At 38.1% G+C, this 15582-nt stretch overlaps 1 protein-coding gene across 1 annotated transcript; it reads right to left on the reverse strand.

The window, feature by feature from the left end:
• Positions 1-8930: 8930 nt before the first annotated feature.
• LOC110891510 (phospholipase D alpha 1) lies at positions 8931-14469 on the reverse strand. Its single transcript, XM_022139212.2, has 4 exons — positions 14321-14469; positions 12089-12157; positions 10145-12005; positions 8931-9527 (listed from the first exon to the last, which is right to left on the reverse strand). The coding sequence occupies exons 1-4, from the start codon at positions 14411-14413 to the stop codon at positions 9094-9096; spliced, it is 2457 nt and encodes an 818-aa protein (XP_021994904.1). The 5' UTR covers positions 14414-14469; the 3' UTR covers positions 8931-9093.
• Positions 14470-15582: the final 1113 nt, after the last annotated feature.

Here is a 15582-nt window from a genome sequence, read left to right on the forward strand (position 1 = left end):
TCTTCTCTAGGCTAAACAAGTTAGGAAACTCTTCTTTCAAAGGCCTCTGAACCAACCACGGGTCCAACCAAAAAAATAAATCCTGCCCGTTCCCAACCTCTCCTCTCATCAGACTTTTAAGGAAAATGTTATCCGCAAACCGTCCAGAGCATACCTTGTGAATGTTACACCAAACCCCATTGATAGACAACCGGAGCGGTAAAAAGTCCCAGCACAACTTATGGTTATGAATTGCATTAATCACCTTAACCCAGAAACTAGTGGTCTCAGACTTAAACCTCCATCCCCACTTGACAATAAGAGAAATATTGATCTCGAACAGACTTCGCAGACCCAAACCCCCGGCCCTAACCGGCGAAGCCACCCGCTCCCAAGCGACCCAATGAAGATTATTCCTTACGTTAGAACCACCCCAAAGAATAGTGGATGAACCAACATTTCATGTCGTTCAAAAAAAAAAACTAATGTGTTGTAACTAATGTAGTTAATGAAACGGTCTTTTAATTTTTATGTTTGTTAAACATATATGAATTGCAAGTAAAAATCGAGACGTATGTTTCTTTATGATATATAAGTTGATGGATTAGGATCAAATACAAAGGATCCTAATTGTAAGAAGTGTAAGAAAGATTTATAGAGTGATAAGTGTCCAATAACCTAAAAAAACCCACTACACCAAAAAACCCCACTACAAAAAACAAAAAAAACAAAAAAACCTTTAAACATACACCACCACCAAAAACCTACCCCCCCCCCCCCCCAACCCCCACATCACCCACCCCAAAAAAAAAAAAAAAAAAAAAATAGAGTATCTGTGAAGTAGGTTATATAAAATACCAAGGGGAAGACATGAAAAGACTCGAAAATATAGTTCATAAAGTAAGAAAGTACTCACAAAATACAGAATTAGTGTTTTAAGTTTACGAAATCAAGACACTGAGGACTCATGTTCGTTACCAGACTACTACTCACTATTTTCTTTCCTCAAACAAGAAAGCACGGTGCTATCTCGTACTAGAAAGTCTACATCCTACGATACAACTATTGTCCCGGACTATGGAACGGCTTTGTGAGAGCGCAAAGTCTGATTAATAGAATTATGTCAAAGCTTCAAACACAACCAACATTATCGTTTCTTGGTTGAAGATACTAGTTTAAGTCATTCACATGTAATTAGTATGTGTTTGTCAAACACAAGCCATCAACCTGTTTCTTGGTTGAGCTAATGACTCATTCAACTTGGATAGTAGATGATCACAAGGTAAGTCTTACACACACGAACACCAGTTAACCTCCCTACGAAGAGAGGGTTTCTCCTGAGACTACCATGTGGGATATAATATCGTAATTACGGAACCAGTAAGTAAGTGAGTGAGTGAGTGAGAATTAAGAGATTTCCAAGGGAGTTCTTTGTTACCTCGTGGTCTATATACGCTTTAGCTATTGCTGACTTAGTTCATGACTTAGATATAAGTGTTGGGGAATTTGAGTTTACCAATTACCATAGACGATCTGAGAGGCATTTGGTCACTTTCAGATCGAATTATTTTGGTGGTTCACTCGAAAAATCCAATTAGATACAACTCAGGTTGTCCATGGCTTTATAGCCTAGTGGCATCTTAGAGGTGGGATAAGACTTTGGACCAAAAGGTCCTAGGTTCGATTCCCACAGATGGGGTCCCATATTTATTGGGTTTCCGCCTTAATTGGTGTATAAGCATTATGCCTAATGGAGATGGATATGATCGGGTGGTTCCGCCGGTGGCACGATGATACTCCAGTGATCCATCAGTGATCCAAATTTACCATTAAAAAAAAAGATACAACTCAGGTTGATAACAAGAACTAGTATGTGAATTGATATGAAAATTGTATGAACCAAAATGTCTGTGACCAAAGACAATTTCGAATCGGGGATGCAAAGTCTGGTAACTGCCTCATGCATGGCAGATATTATTTTAAATAATAAAATTTCCTCCAAAATTGCCTCATTTCGAAAATGATAGATATTTTCAGAAAATAATCTACCTCCAAAATCGATCCCAGTCAGGGGTTACCGCCCCTTGGACCCTGCTTCCAGGGACGCTGGCCTCGGACCCCCACGAAGGGGCCGTTTCCTCTGGAACTCCCATCGATTAGGGGTCTGTCAAAACACTTAGAATTATAACAACTCAAACAAGCTTGCACTTCCGCACATTCTACCTTGCTAGATGTGTATTACAGTTCACTTTGATCACCAAGTCAAATCCGATTACTCTAAAATATCCAACAATAAGTGCTTGGTTTTACTAGATCCGATGCATTAGTATCGTGTTTAGCTATTGTTAGGGTGATATCCATTCAATAGCGACCTTTGATATCGCATCCTGGAAGCAATCCGAAACCGTATGTGTTTTCATGCTCTTAATCATTAGTTTTGATGACAAAAGTAAATCAAATTGAATATTTTCGTTTTTTAAATGTTAAACTAAGAACATTCACACCGGAGCCTCTATTCTATAATATAGAGAAAAAAATAGATAAAACAAAAAAATATCACCTCATTGGAATCTCTATAATAGATAAAAATATACAGAAAGTAAAGTACACTTCTATATTTAGAGGTTCATATTCAACCCGCTATATTTTTATTGAGAGTGTGTATGAAAGAGAAAAAATAATAAAATAAGTGTTTGTGAGTAAGAAATAAATGGAGACAGGGAGTCGGATGTCAAGAGGATTTTGAAAAATTAACAAAATTTAAAGAAACATGTGCTTTTTATATAGATTGAGATGAATGGTCCAATGTGAATGCTCTACATTCCTTCCCCCAATGTGGATGTTTTATTTTATGAAAAGTGGTTATAAGTGGCTGTGAGTAGATAGAGGATGGAGAAAATGTTAATGTTCATCTGTAAATCTGAATTTGAGGGGAAATTGTTCATCGTTTATAATTTTTAATATATTTTGAAAGTGATTGTGATTGTGATTAGAAAAGAGAGAAAATGTGATGCTAAAAGTATAAAAAGTATTATTTAATTGAGAAGCACAGAAAACGATAGTAATTTTTAGTGTAATGTAAGGTAATAAATGAGAGGTTGGATGTGAATGCTCTAACACACTCAATAGATCGAATTTTAAATTATACAATAACCTTCATATCACAAGAGTAAAACCTTCACCGTTTAGAGAACATCTTAATATACACTTTGGTATTAGAAGGTATTGTGTAGGATATGGGTCACAATTATAATAAAAAATTATATAAAAAAATATAAAAATTGTAAAGACCCTCTCTTTACATAATTTTAGGAAATTGTAATACCCGTACCATATACAAATCAATACAAAATTAAATATGAACTACAACATATTTAAATATACCTCGATAATTTTATAACATCTAAAGGTCTTGGTCAATGCGCTAAAAGATAAGTAAAGAAGGGCCCATCCGCATTCACGGAAGTCCACATGCACACGCGAGGATGAATGCTGTTGTTACGCTATGTTTGGTAGAATATTTGCTCTTATTCTAGATAAAATAATAAAATAATAATAATTTTCCAACTCCAAAAATAATTATTTCGTTTATGGTTATTTAAAGTACACGTTGCTCTAGAAAAAAGCGTATAAAAACCATTTGTTGTTTTATACGTTACTATATACTAAAAACATTGGTCGGTTATGAGCATTACCCTGTGCGACTTATGTGGTGTGCTTTAATTTATTTTCTTAAATTTACGCGCACATAATCTCACATGTAGTGGTAACATCACATAACCCTCTTTATAGGGGATTATGTGATAAATGGCAAAACGTTGAAATGTGGGAGTTATAAGAGGGTTATATAACATGTGTGTGTAGTGAAGGATTATGTAGATATGGGGTTATATACTTAGTTTTAGATCCTTTCGTGTTTTTTAACACACAACAACGTAATGTTTTCTCAAATCACATATATATATTGTTAAACCGATAATATCAAATATATTATTGGTTTGATTATTATGCATATATTGTAAATAGTATGTATTATTTTGTATTTAATAGTTGGTTAGGTTTTCCTAATATTTCTCCACTCCATGTACTATATTAACAGCTTTGACATTTCAATAATGATCATCGAGAATTACTCCTTCTCATATGGTATCACGCCAACAACCCTCCTTTTGAATTTTTTTGAAAATTCTTTAGCCACAGATCTGATTCACCAGCCATGGGTGACAAATCTGAACCTAAACTTCAAGCCCTACACCCTGTTTACACCGTCACTAACATCCAAAACAAAGTCCGCATTCTTGACGGAGTGAAGGTATCTTACTCGTCTTGGGTAAAACTCTTCCAACTCCATGCCAGAGGGTACGATGTCCTTGATCACATCGATGGTTCGCCAGCCCCTGAGAAGACTCATGCCGACTATCCCACTTGGATGAAGATTGATGCGGTGGTCCTTTAATGGATCTACGGTACTCTGTCCGATGATCTCCTTGTTCGCGTCCTTGACAATGAATCCACTGCCTACGCGGCCTGGGAACGTGTTAAAGGTCTTTTCCTTAACAATAAGGGGTCACGGGCAGCCGCTTTAGAGCACGAGTTCACGAACTTGACTCTCAAAGCAATGCCCTCGCTTGAAGCTTATTGTCAACGTATCAAAGAATTAGCCGACCAGCTTGCTGATGTCGACTCCCCGGTCAGTGAACAACGACGGGTCCTCCAATTGGTTCGAGGTCTTCCACCGGAGTATGACAGTGTGGCGTCGTATCTCAATCAAACTCTCCCGTCTTGGGAGAATGCTTGTAGCATGGTTCAGTTGGAAATGCAACGTCAACACGCTCGTGAAACTCAGGCTCCAACCCCACTAGTCGCCGCTGCTGTCACAGATCCACCTACTCCTGCTCAGTTTCCACGTGATGCTAATTCTCGTGGATCCCAGCCTTCTCATCGTCGGCCCAACAACAAACGAGACCAGTCCCGTAACACCAGGCCATCTCCGAACCGTGGAACTGGATCTGGATCTGGGCCTTACGGATCTGGAAATGGACCTTACGGATCCTACACTCACCCACCGGCCCATCCGCCACCAAATCAAGCCCATCACCAGCCTCCTTATCCCTACTGGCCCGCACCTCAGTACTGGGCTCCGCCACCCTGCCCCTACCCGACCCAGGGATGGGCCCAACCCTGGCCATCCAGACCACCACAATCACGTAGCAATGGGCCACCCCGAAACGGACAGACTTCGGCCCATGCAAACTTGGCTGATGTAGATCCGATGGAACCTACACAACTGGCAGATGCTTTTCAGGCGCTTTCAATGGAGCAAGGCGATGACCCGTGGTATTTTGACTCTGGTGCTTCCTCTCACATAACCAATGACCAAGGTAAACTCGATAACTTTTCCAATCGTTCTCCAATATCGCAAATTTTTGTAGGTAATGGTAACAAAATTTCAGTGCTTGGATCGGGTAACGCAAACCTTCAAGGACCCTCGAAACCATACAAACTGAATTCTGTACTGTTTAATCCAAATGTTATTAAGAATCTAATATCTGTCCGCAAATTCAATATTGATAATTATACTTCTATTGAATTTGACCCGTTTGGATTTTCTGTGAAGGATTTCAAGGATGGTACGATCCTGAGCCGCCACAATAGCTCAAGTCATCTTTACCCGTTCACCAATAATGATCTCACCACTACCGCATGTTTTGCTTCCGCTCAAGAATCTCCGTGGCACAACCGACTTGGGCATCCCGGTCAACCCGTCATGGAGTTTCTCCGTTTGAATAAATTTATTGCTTGCAATAAACAGTCATTTCCTTTTATTTGTCATTCATGTCAATTGTCGAAACATAAACGACTTCCATTTTCGGATTCAATTTCTAATACTTTAGTACCATTTGCTATTTTGCATTGCGATTTATGGACTTCTCCTATTTTAAGTCATGTTGGATATAAGTATTATATGGTTTTGGTTGATGACTTCACACAATATACATGGGTATACCCTATCAAATACAAATCTGAAGTAATCACCAAGTTTACTCATTTCCATGCATTTGTTCAAACTCAATTTCATATGAAAATACAATCTTTTCAATGTGACATGGGTGGAGAGTTCAATAATAACGCATTTCAAAATTTTACAAACCAACATGGCATTCAGTTTCGTTTTTCATGCCCACATACGTCACAACAAAATGGAAAATCCGAAAGGATGATTCGTCGTCTAAACGAAATAATGTTCACTCTTCTTACTCATGCATCTTTACCATCCACTTTTTGGGTTGAAGCTCTTCACACCGCTTCATACTTACACAACATTCTTCCAACTAAAGTCCTCCACAATCGTTCCCCTATCTCGGTTCTTTACCTACGTGAGCCTTCATATGAACACCTTCGTGTGTTTGGATGCGTGTGTTACCCGAACACTTCGGCAACCCGCCCTCACAAACTAGAACCCCGATCATCACCATGTGTATTTCTTGGCTACCCGGCCAATTATCGAGGTTATCGATGCCTAGACATCACCACGGGTAAAACTATTTTTTCGCGTCATGTCACATTTGATGAACACAAATTCCCATTTGCAACTCCTAATCGTTCCAAACCTGACCACTCATTTTTGGACCCATCTCCATTACTGTTTACACAGCCCACTGCTGTGCTAAATAGTCCAGCCCACACACCTTCAACCAGCCCAAATCCCATTCCCACTTCTGTGCAAAATAGCCTAGCCCACACCGCTTCATCTAGCCCAAATCCCATCACTCAATCCAGCCCTACGGTCCACCCTCTAGCCCATCGGTCAGCCTTATCCTCCAGCGCTCCACCTCGCAGCTCAACCGCGAATGACCAGCCCAACCACGCCCCCTCTACATTATCTCCACCCACACATACCAGCCCATTACCTATACCTACACCTACCAGCACTCTACCTAGCCCGACACACCCAGATACACCACCCCCACCTCCACAACCAACGCATCGCATGGTCACTCGTTCACAAACGGGTCACACCAAACCCCGTACCACTCTTAACCTTAACACAACTCACATCTCCCCACTACCCAAGTCTCATTTAACCGCGTTAACCGATCCGAACTGGAAAAGTGCCATGACCAATGAATATGATGCGTTATTGGAAAACAATACTTGGGAACTAGTTCCGAGACCAATGAACGCCCCGATTATCCGATGTATGTGGCTTTTTAAACATAAATACAAATCTGATGGCACATTGGAGCGATATAAAGCACGTCTTGTCGTGAATGGTAAAAGCCAAACAGTGGGTATCGATTGTGAAGATACATTTAGTCCGGTTGTAAAACCCACAACTATTCGGACGGTACTTAGTTTAGCCGTCTCCCGTTCGTGGCCTATTCATCAACTAGATGTGAAAAACGCGTTTCTCCATGGAAATTTAAAGGAAACGGTTTATATGTTCCAGCCACCGGGTTTCGTAAATGCCACTAATCCAAGTTATGTTTGCAAACTAAACAAATCTTTATATGGCTTGAAACAAGCCCCTCGCGCTTGGTACCACCGTTTTACAGGTTTCATTACTAAATGTGGCTTCAAGAGTAGCATTTGCGACACATCTTTGTTCATCTACAAGCAAGGCAATCAAATGGCGTATCTCTTACTTTACGTAGATGACATTATTTTAACCGCGTCAAATGATATTTTATTAAACCGGATCATCAAGTCTTTATCAACAGAGTTCAAAATGACCGATCTTGGTGCACTACATCATTTCCTTGGCATTACAGTTGAAAGGAAAAATAATGGTTTATTCTTGTCTCAATCCTCATATGCCATGGACATCCTAGAAAGAGCCAACATGACAAAATGCAATCCTGTTAGTACTCCAGTTGAAATTGGTTCAAAACTAAGTGCCACTACGGGTCCGCCGGTTGCTGACGGGTCTATGTATCGGAGTCTTGCCGGAGCTTTACAATATTTGACTTTTACTAGACCCGATATATCCTATGCGGTTCAGCAAATTTGTCTTTTTATGCATGATCCGAGAGAGCCACACCTTCAGTTACTGAAACGTATTCTCCGGTACATCAAAGGTACGTTACATCTTGGCCTTTACATCTCACCATCCAAGTCCATGAAACTTACCGCCTTCTCTGATGCGGACTGGGGTGGTTGTCCCGACTCGCGTCGGTCGACTTCGGGCTACTGTGTGTTTCTAGGCAACAACTTAATCTCTTGGTCTTCAAAGCGTCAACCTACCATATCTCGGTCGAGCGCCGAGGCGGAATATAGAGGAGTAGCCAACACCGTAGCCGAAACAAGTTGGGTTAGAAATCTCTTACTCGAACTCCATGCTCCTGTCACAAGTGCCACTGTCGTTTATTGTGATAACATATCGGCCGTATACTTAACTGAGAACCCTGTCCAACACCAAAGGACCAAGCATGTTGAATTAGACATCCATTTTGTGCGAGATAAAGTTAAAATTGGCGATGTTCGAGTACTACATATCCCCGCCGACTACCAATATGCGGATATTTTTACTAAAGGCCTTCCGAAGCACTTGTTCACAAGATTTCGATCCAGTCTGTGCCTTCAATCAACTACGGCTCACACTGAGGGGGGATGTTAAACCGATAATATCAAATATATTATTGGTTTGATTATTATGCATATATTGTAAATAGTATGTATTATTTTGTATTTAATAGTTGGTTAGGTTTTCCTAATATTTCTCCACTCCATGTACTATATTAACAGCTTTGACATTTCAATAATGATCATCGAGAATTACTCCTTCTCATATATATATATATATATATATATATATATATATATATATATATATATATATATATATATATATAACTTCGGACGACAAGCGATCTAGGATCAGTAGCAGATTAAAATACCGATGACTAAAGGCTACAAAAGTCCAAATTTGGAAGAAAAAAAACAAACAAATAAACGATAAACGTAAATGGACACGATGATCATAATATATCTAGAACTTTTATTTTATAAAATGATACTTTTTTTTTGAACTGTAAATCAAACTATATATATTATAAATGATAAATGATACGTTAGATCAAATAATTTCCAAATAATCAATTACAATTAGTGATTTCAAGTGGTGAGAATAGGAGGAAGATGCACGGATCTTGTCCCAAGAACACGTGCTTTGGTGTCCGGGAAGAACTCAAATCCCGGCAAAGCCGTAACGTCTCCAACATCCGAGATAGCCACCGGATAGCGTAGCAAATGACCAGGAAGATCTTCATCGAATGTGGGGTTCGTATACAAATTCCAGTTCCTATCCGCAATGGCATTTACCTTCCGAATGCTGTCTAGGCTCTCTGGATGCAAATAAAACTCATTTATCTCATCAAGATGCTCTAACCACAACGCTACCCGGAGCCCATAAATTACACCTCGAGCCGGCCATTGATCTACAATGTGGTTTGGTTGGTAGCCACCAATCGCGATCTCAGTGTCCCTCGCCCCGTCCATTGATCTTTGATTGATGTTAGCTGACCCGATAATTATGTACTCGTCATCAACTGAAAAAACGCGTTGAAAAAGAATGTTAGAACATGGATTTCGACATGTAACGAACCGAACATTAGATGAACGTCCCGAAAATATTCATTTATGTTGGTTCATGTTTGATTATTTCCGTTCAATTAAGTTCATTTAAATATTCATTCGGATTTATTGCTAATGTTAGTTAAATAAATAGTATTTTCTAGTTTAAATCCCTTTATACAGCCCATTGGCCCATTTGTCATAAGCCCAATTTTAGAAACAACTCATTTTAATTTGCAACTTTAGCTGTCTAGCATCCCAATCTACACCATTTTAGTTTAGTTTAATGTTCATGATTACTTTTTCAATTGCTATTCTTTTGAATTCATTTATGTTTGTATTTGTTTAGATTCGTTTACCATTCATTTGGAATATTAACGAGCGCACATTAGCGAACACGTTCATTTTTTAACTTACTAACACGAACAAAAAAGTCCATCCGTTTACATGTTCGTATAACTTCGTTTGTTTAGTTTATGTTAAATGACCGAACATGAACAAGGCCCGCCCATCTACTTTCATTCGGTTCATTGTACAGGGCTACATGGATTCATATGGTTATTTCGAAAAAGAAAGGTAATCCACTACTTACCGATCATCATTTTCGCGTGGACATAAATCATGAAGCGTCGTGATTCCTGTGCTCTACTATAATCCGAATCCGGTTCGGGTTTCTCCGGTGGCTCATATTCACCGGGTTTTTTGACTTCGCGGTTGCCAAGGCAAAAGAATGACAAGTAGTCTCTAGGGTCTGCTTCAAGCCCTTTGGCACGAATCGCGGAAGCAACGTCTTTATACATCATTTCCATTGTTCGCCTTTGCCAATCCAAAATGGCTTGCACGGATCCACTTTCTGGGATCCCTTCAGGCCACATTGGGATGACTATGTATACGGCGAACCTTTCATTCGCCATGATCTTACTCACAATTTTGAGTGAAAGTTCTTTTGGTATGAGATTTAAAGCCGCAATATCCTCTATTTTGAATTCGTTGGATGTTTTCCAATCGTACGAGCTCCCTACAAAGTATTGGTTTTCTATGTAGATGAAGTTTTTTGCGCGGCGTATGGCGTTAATATACGCATCTTGAATGCTACGATCAATCACGTTGTTTTTTCCAGTAACGAGGCCGGACATAAGTGCTTCTTCCGGCTTTTCGGGAAAGCCCGACACTGCGCCCCCATCGATTGACCGAAACAGTTGGACATTCCATGTGTTGTCGTTCGACGTAGCATGTGGGGCGGGGTGAGTTATGAATTTGTCAAGCTCGGGCAACGTGAAAAGAAACTGGCTACCCACTTGTTTAGTCCACCTTTGCTCGAAATTATACAAAACATCCCACGCGATCGGGCCGTCGAGTCGACAATGTATGTCGTGCCAAGGCTCTCTCGGCCCGCCTTTTGAGATTGCGGCCCCGGTGAAGTTAGGTTGATGAAAGTCATCATGGTGAACGTCTTTTAAAGTCCGAAACAAAGAATGGTCACGCGTGTCATACCGACCGTCACAAAGATCAATACCGCCAACAAACCCGACAATCCGCCTCAATCCGGACTGATCTCCCGGGTTGTCGCTATCTACCACGATCGTTTTCTGATGATGAGTAAACATTGTAGCAACTTGAACCCCTTGAACATAACTCTCTTTATCGTCGGGATCACGAGGGCATAACACACAATGAACTTTCGTCCCACGAAAATAATCCCCGGTTTCTTGATCATGTGTAGCCATCAACCCGTCCTTCTTTAGCGCCTCGACCGAAGTTCTATCGTCCCAAACAAGCATTAACACGTTCACGCCATCTTCAGCTTTCCGTTTCAATAACTCACCCAACGTCAAGTTTCCTCCCGGCTTTGGCCTTCTCGGGTCGCGAATTAACACTATCTTCGTGTAAACTGACCACCCGGTTATATAAATTAAATGTTGCGCGTTACTAATCGCGTCGAATATATCCTCCCAACATCTTTGGGGCCAGTAATACCCTGCGGAGACCAAGTACGTAGTTATTTTGTCATCGAAAATATGTGCATCGGGGTACAACGTTACTTCACAACCTTCTCTTTGCCTAAAAAAGGTGTATGGGATCCCACCAAATGTTGGACTTTTAATCCCTTGTGACCAATGGCTATCTCTTTCCACACTAACATATTTTAGTGTCACGTGAATTCTTGATCGTCCTTGAATTGGTTTATGATCTTCGTCTAGTATTTCGAGCCACCGGTCGACATCGTTCTCGTTGAGGACCTCCTCGACCGGGAGGTAAGCTCGGCCGATAAGAATTGCACCCACCGGGTTGTCGTCTTTGACGGTGAATATAATGTTTGAAACATTATGCGCACAATATATGTGAAATGACTCGTACCAACGAGGGTTGGTTGTTTCGGTCTCGATCATTCTTGTTCTTGCAACTCTTGCCTTTTCCAAGTCGACCGTTGCGTAGATTTTCGAGCCGACAACCTAATATTTTTTTTTATGAATATTATAAATAATTGATGTGATATTTGTTTAACTTGATTATCGAATGAATTATATTTATTTACCTCGGGGCTACAAAGTATCATTCTCTTCACTTGAGATAAGAACTTTTTCCCTCTTCCTTGACTTGTTGGCTCCATGGAAAGAATTACAAAAGAAAATTATTTAAAATATGAAAATAAAATAAGTTTTAAGACAGTTGAGAGAATAGAACACATAAAATGAAGATATTAAAACCTATATAAATTAGCAACTACTTTGTGCTTGGATGATTTGTACTTTTGGCTTTGGGTGTCTTTCAAGAAAAACTTGATTTTTTATTTTTAACCCAAAGGTTTCTATCTTTTTCACTTTTAACCCTACATGATGTGTTTTTTTAACTTTAACCCAAAACTTTTTATTATTTGCAATTTAACTTCACAACTTTTCTCACTTATACTTTTCATCTTTGGCAGATTTTCGTTTTACGTATTGTTCTAAATTTTCCGAGTTAATACGACGCAACATACGAGTGTGGTTCAACTTTTTTTTATGTTTTGTTTCAAATTTTGCAAGTTAACACGGCGCAACGTACATGTGTGGTTCAACGTTTTTACCTCTATTTTTTCATGTTTGGCAGGTTCGTCGCAACACGCAAATCCTAGGTCAAGTTAGTGTTGGTGGTCGATAACGGTTGTGTGACGTTAGTACTATTTGACATCGTTTTACGCCCTGGCGCAACACGTGGTGTGCTTTGGGGGTTTTTCAAAGAAAAAATGGTTATGCATATGGATGTCGTAAGCTTGGCTTTGGGGGTTTTCCAAAAAAAAAAATTGTTTTTTTACTTTTCACCCAAAAGTATTTCATAAATTACTTTTAACCCAAAACTATTTTTTTTTACTTTTAACCCAAAACTTTTTATCTTTGGCAATCTATCCTAACAACTTTTTTTACTTTCAACTTTGGTCCTTTATAGTTTTCGTTTTTCGCATATTTTTTGCTTTATGTTTGGTTCTAAATTTTGTGACTTAACACATCGCAACGTGCGTCTTTGATTTAACGTTTTTACGTTTCGTTCTAAATTTTACGAGTTAACACGACGCAACGTGCGGTTGTGGATGGACATCGTCTATTTTTTTCCCGTTTGACAGGTTTAACATAACTTACGGGTCCTAGATTTACTTATTTATAACTAAAGAATCCCCGCCGCAGTGCGGCGGGTCTCAATTCTAGTTATATTTAAACTCTTGTTATAAACTAGGGTAACGTGTTTTTTGTAAATGTATTTAAAGAGAAGATTGGGCTTTTATCCCAATTTTTTTTGCAATATACCATAGTCTACATTTCATATGTTCAAGAAAATAGGCCCAATTAATCATTTAAATTGATGGATTATTCATTATCACCTATGTGTCCAGCTTAATGTATTGGTTTTTTTTTTTTTAATCTTTTATAAGGTGGTTATTCAAAAATTAAAACTAAATAAATATTTGAATTACACATATTAATTTACACATTTACAAAAATATAAACAATTATAAAATAACATGTTAAAAGTTTCACGCATACAATTACGGAAAAGATGATCACTAAATGTGAGGATATAAAATAAAAATCGACGCTTAATTCCTAAAATTGTGTAGCTTATTTGTTTTGACGGAAAAAAAATAAGTAAAATCAACTAATTTTTCATAAATAGTTGCAATTTATCTTTTTATCATAAATTACGAGTCTAACGTACAAACTAAGGAACAAATAAATGAAAAATTATCAAAATAGACAATTTGTACTAAACGTGTAAAGCGTGATCTATTAATAAAATCGCATCTCTCGGAAAGTGCAAATGCTAGCTTTTAAAAAGTGCTAGCTAATTTTAACCTTAGTCTGTGTTTTTAAAAAGGCAAAACAAAAATAGATGTAAAGCTGGGGCTAAATTATAGATTTATAGCTGCCGCAACCGGTGTTTTTGTCTTTTTTGTAAGACTAAAAGTCAATATCCATTTTGTTAACTTTTTCGGTCAAGTTGTCTATTTTAATACCCCCTCTATCCCACTAAAAGTGTCCTATTTTGAATTTTCAAAGCCTTTATTTATAAACTTTGACCTTAAATAATTTTGTTTGTGTTAGATAATACTTGATGAAAGTTATATGGTTTGAGTGTGATTTACAAGTGTTTTTATCGGGTTAATTTTCATCAAGTTTTATATAACACAAAAATATATAATTAAAGTCAAAGTTTATAAATAAAGACTTTGAAAATTCAAAATATGACACTTTAGTGGGACGGAGGTAGTAATATTCTCAACAAATAAACGTACCTTGAAACAAGCGTTGAAATCCCATCCGCTATGTAACCTATCGACCTCAAAAATAGTGGCATGAATGGTTCCGTGGAGTAAATGAGGAGCCATTGTCTTCTTGTATTGAAAAGAAGTAAACCGAAAGCCTTAGAAAATGGTATTCAAAATGGGTCGAATGTGAAGAATTTATTGGAGACGTTAACGGGGGATTCTTTCTTAGCGTCAAGGAAGAAAGAGATATCTTTAGAGAAAGTGTTTCATTACCTAACACCATACAAATCTTCGTGCATGGATGTACTTGGATGTAAGTTTCTGTTTTAACAAACATTTTCATATATAAACTTATACTTAAAAATGTTGTATTTATGATTGCCTGTATAATTTACATGCATACATAAATTGCTGATTTTTTATTCAAAATGGTAGGATAACAAAACAAAAAATTGCTTAAAAGTGTAAATATCATTATAATGATGACAAGTAGGGGTGTTTAAAACTATCCGTATTCGAAAATCCAATCCGAAATATCCGATATCCGAATCCGAAATATTCGAAAAGTTTAAATTTTATCTTTTTCGGATATCCGAATATCCGAACTATCCGAAAACTTATATTTGGATATCCGAAACTATCCGAAATCCGGTTCCGAATATATATAACTAATAAAGAAATAAAAATTGGATATTCGGATATCCGATTCACTATCCGATTGGATATCCGTAATTTCGGATATCCGAAATTTCAGATACGGATTCGGATAGTGAAATCTGGTATCCGAAAAATTTCGAATATCCAAAATTCGGGTATCCGAATTTCGGATATCCGGTTTTGAACACACAAGTGTCGTAAGAGTAATTTTGGACACAAAATTTCTAAAGAAATCGATTTTTTTATAGATCAGACTGGATTTTTCAAATTTTAAGCATTTTTCAATGAAAGAGAAAGTAGGGCCTTTTTTTCAAGACGAGAAATCAACTGATGTATATTATTTTTGTTCAGATATTTTATTTTAATCATGTCTAGCAGCGTCAACATCGAAGAATAGATTAATTGTGGATATGTCAATTTGCATTTTTTTTCGTTGTTTACCCATCTTTTTCAGACTAATTATCAATGTTCATATTCAAAATACAACTTTCGTATTGATGTTCATTAGGATTTAATTAGGTATTTATGTAGTGTGATCATCCTAAAGTTTATTATGTGGTTTTTCGTATCAATCATTTATTATGTCATAGGTTTAGTTCCTAGTGAACCTATACTAATGCTGACAGGATAAG

This window comes from Helianthus annuus, chromosome 11 (assembly GCF_002127325.2).
Source record: "Helianthus annuus cultivar XRQ/B chromosome 11, HanXRQr2.0-SUNRISE, whole genome shotgun sequence".
NCBI lineage: Eukaryota > Viridiplantae > Streptophyta > Magnoliopsida > Asterales > Asteraceae > Helianthus > Helianthus annuus.

What these genes read in the sequence shown, in the direction of transcription:
- LOC110891510 (XM_022139212.2), bottom strand. Translation starts at nt 14,413, where the DNA reads ATGGCTCCTCATTTACTCCACGGAACCATTCATGCCACTATTTTTGAG. An exon ending in ATTTCAACGCTTGTTTCAAG is followed by an intron (nt 12,158 to 14,320) that starts GTACGTTTATTT and finishes CTTTCCATGGAG; the next exon opens with CCAACAAGTCAAGGAAGAGG. An exon ending in TGATACTTTGTAGCCCCGAG is followed by an intron (nt 12,006 to 12,088) that starts GTAAATAAATAT and finishes AAAAAATATTAG; the next exon opens with GTTGTCGGCTCGAAAATCTA.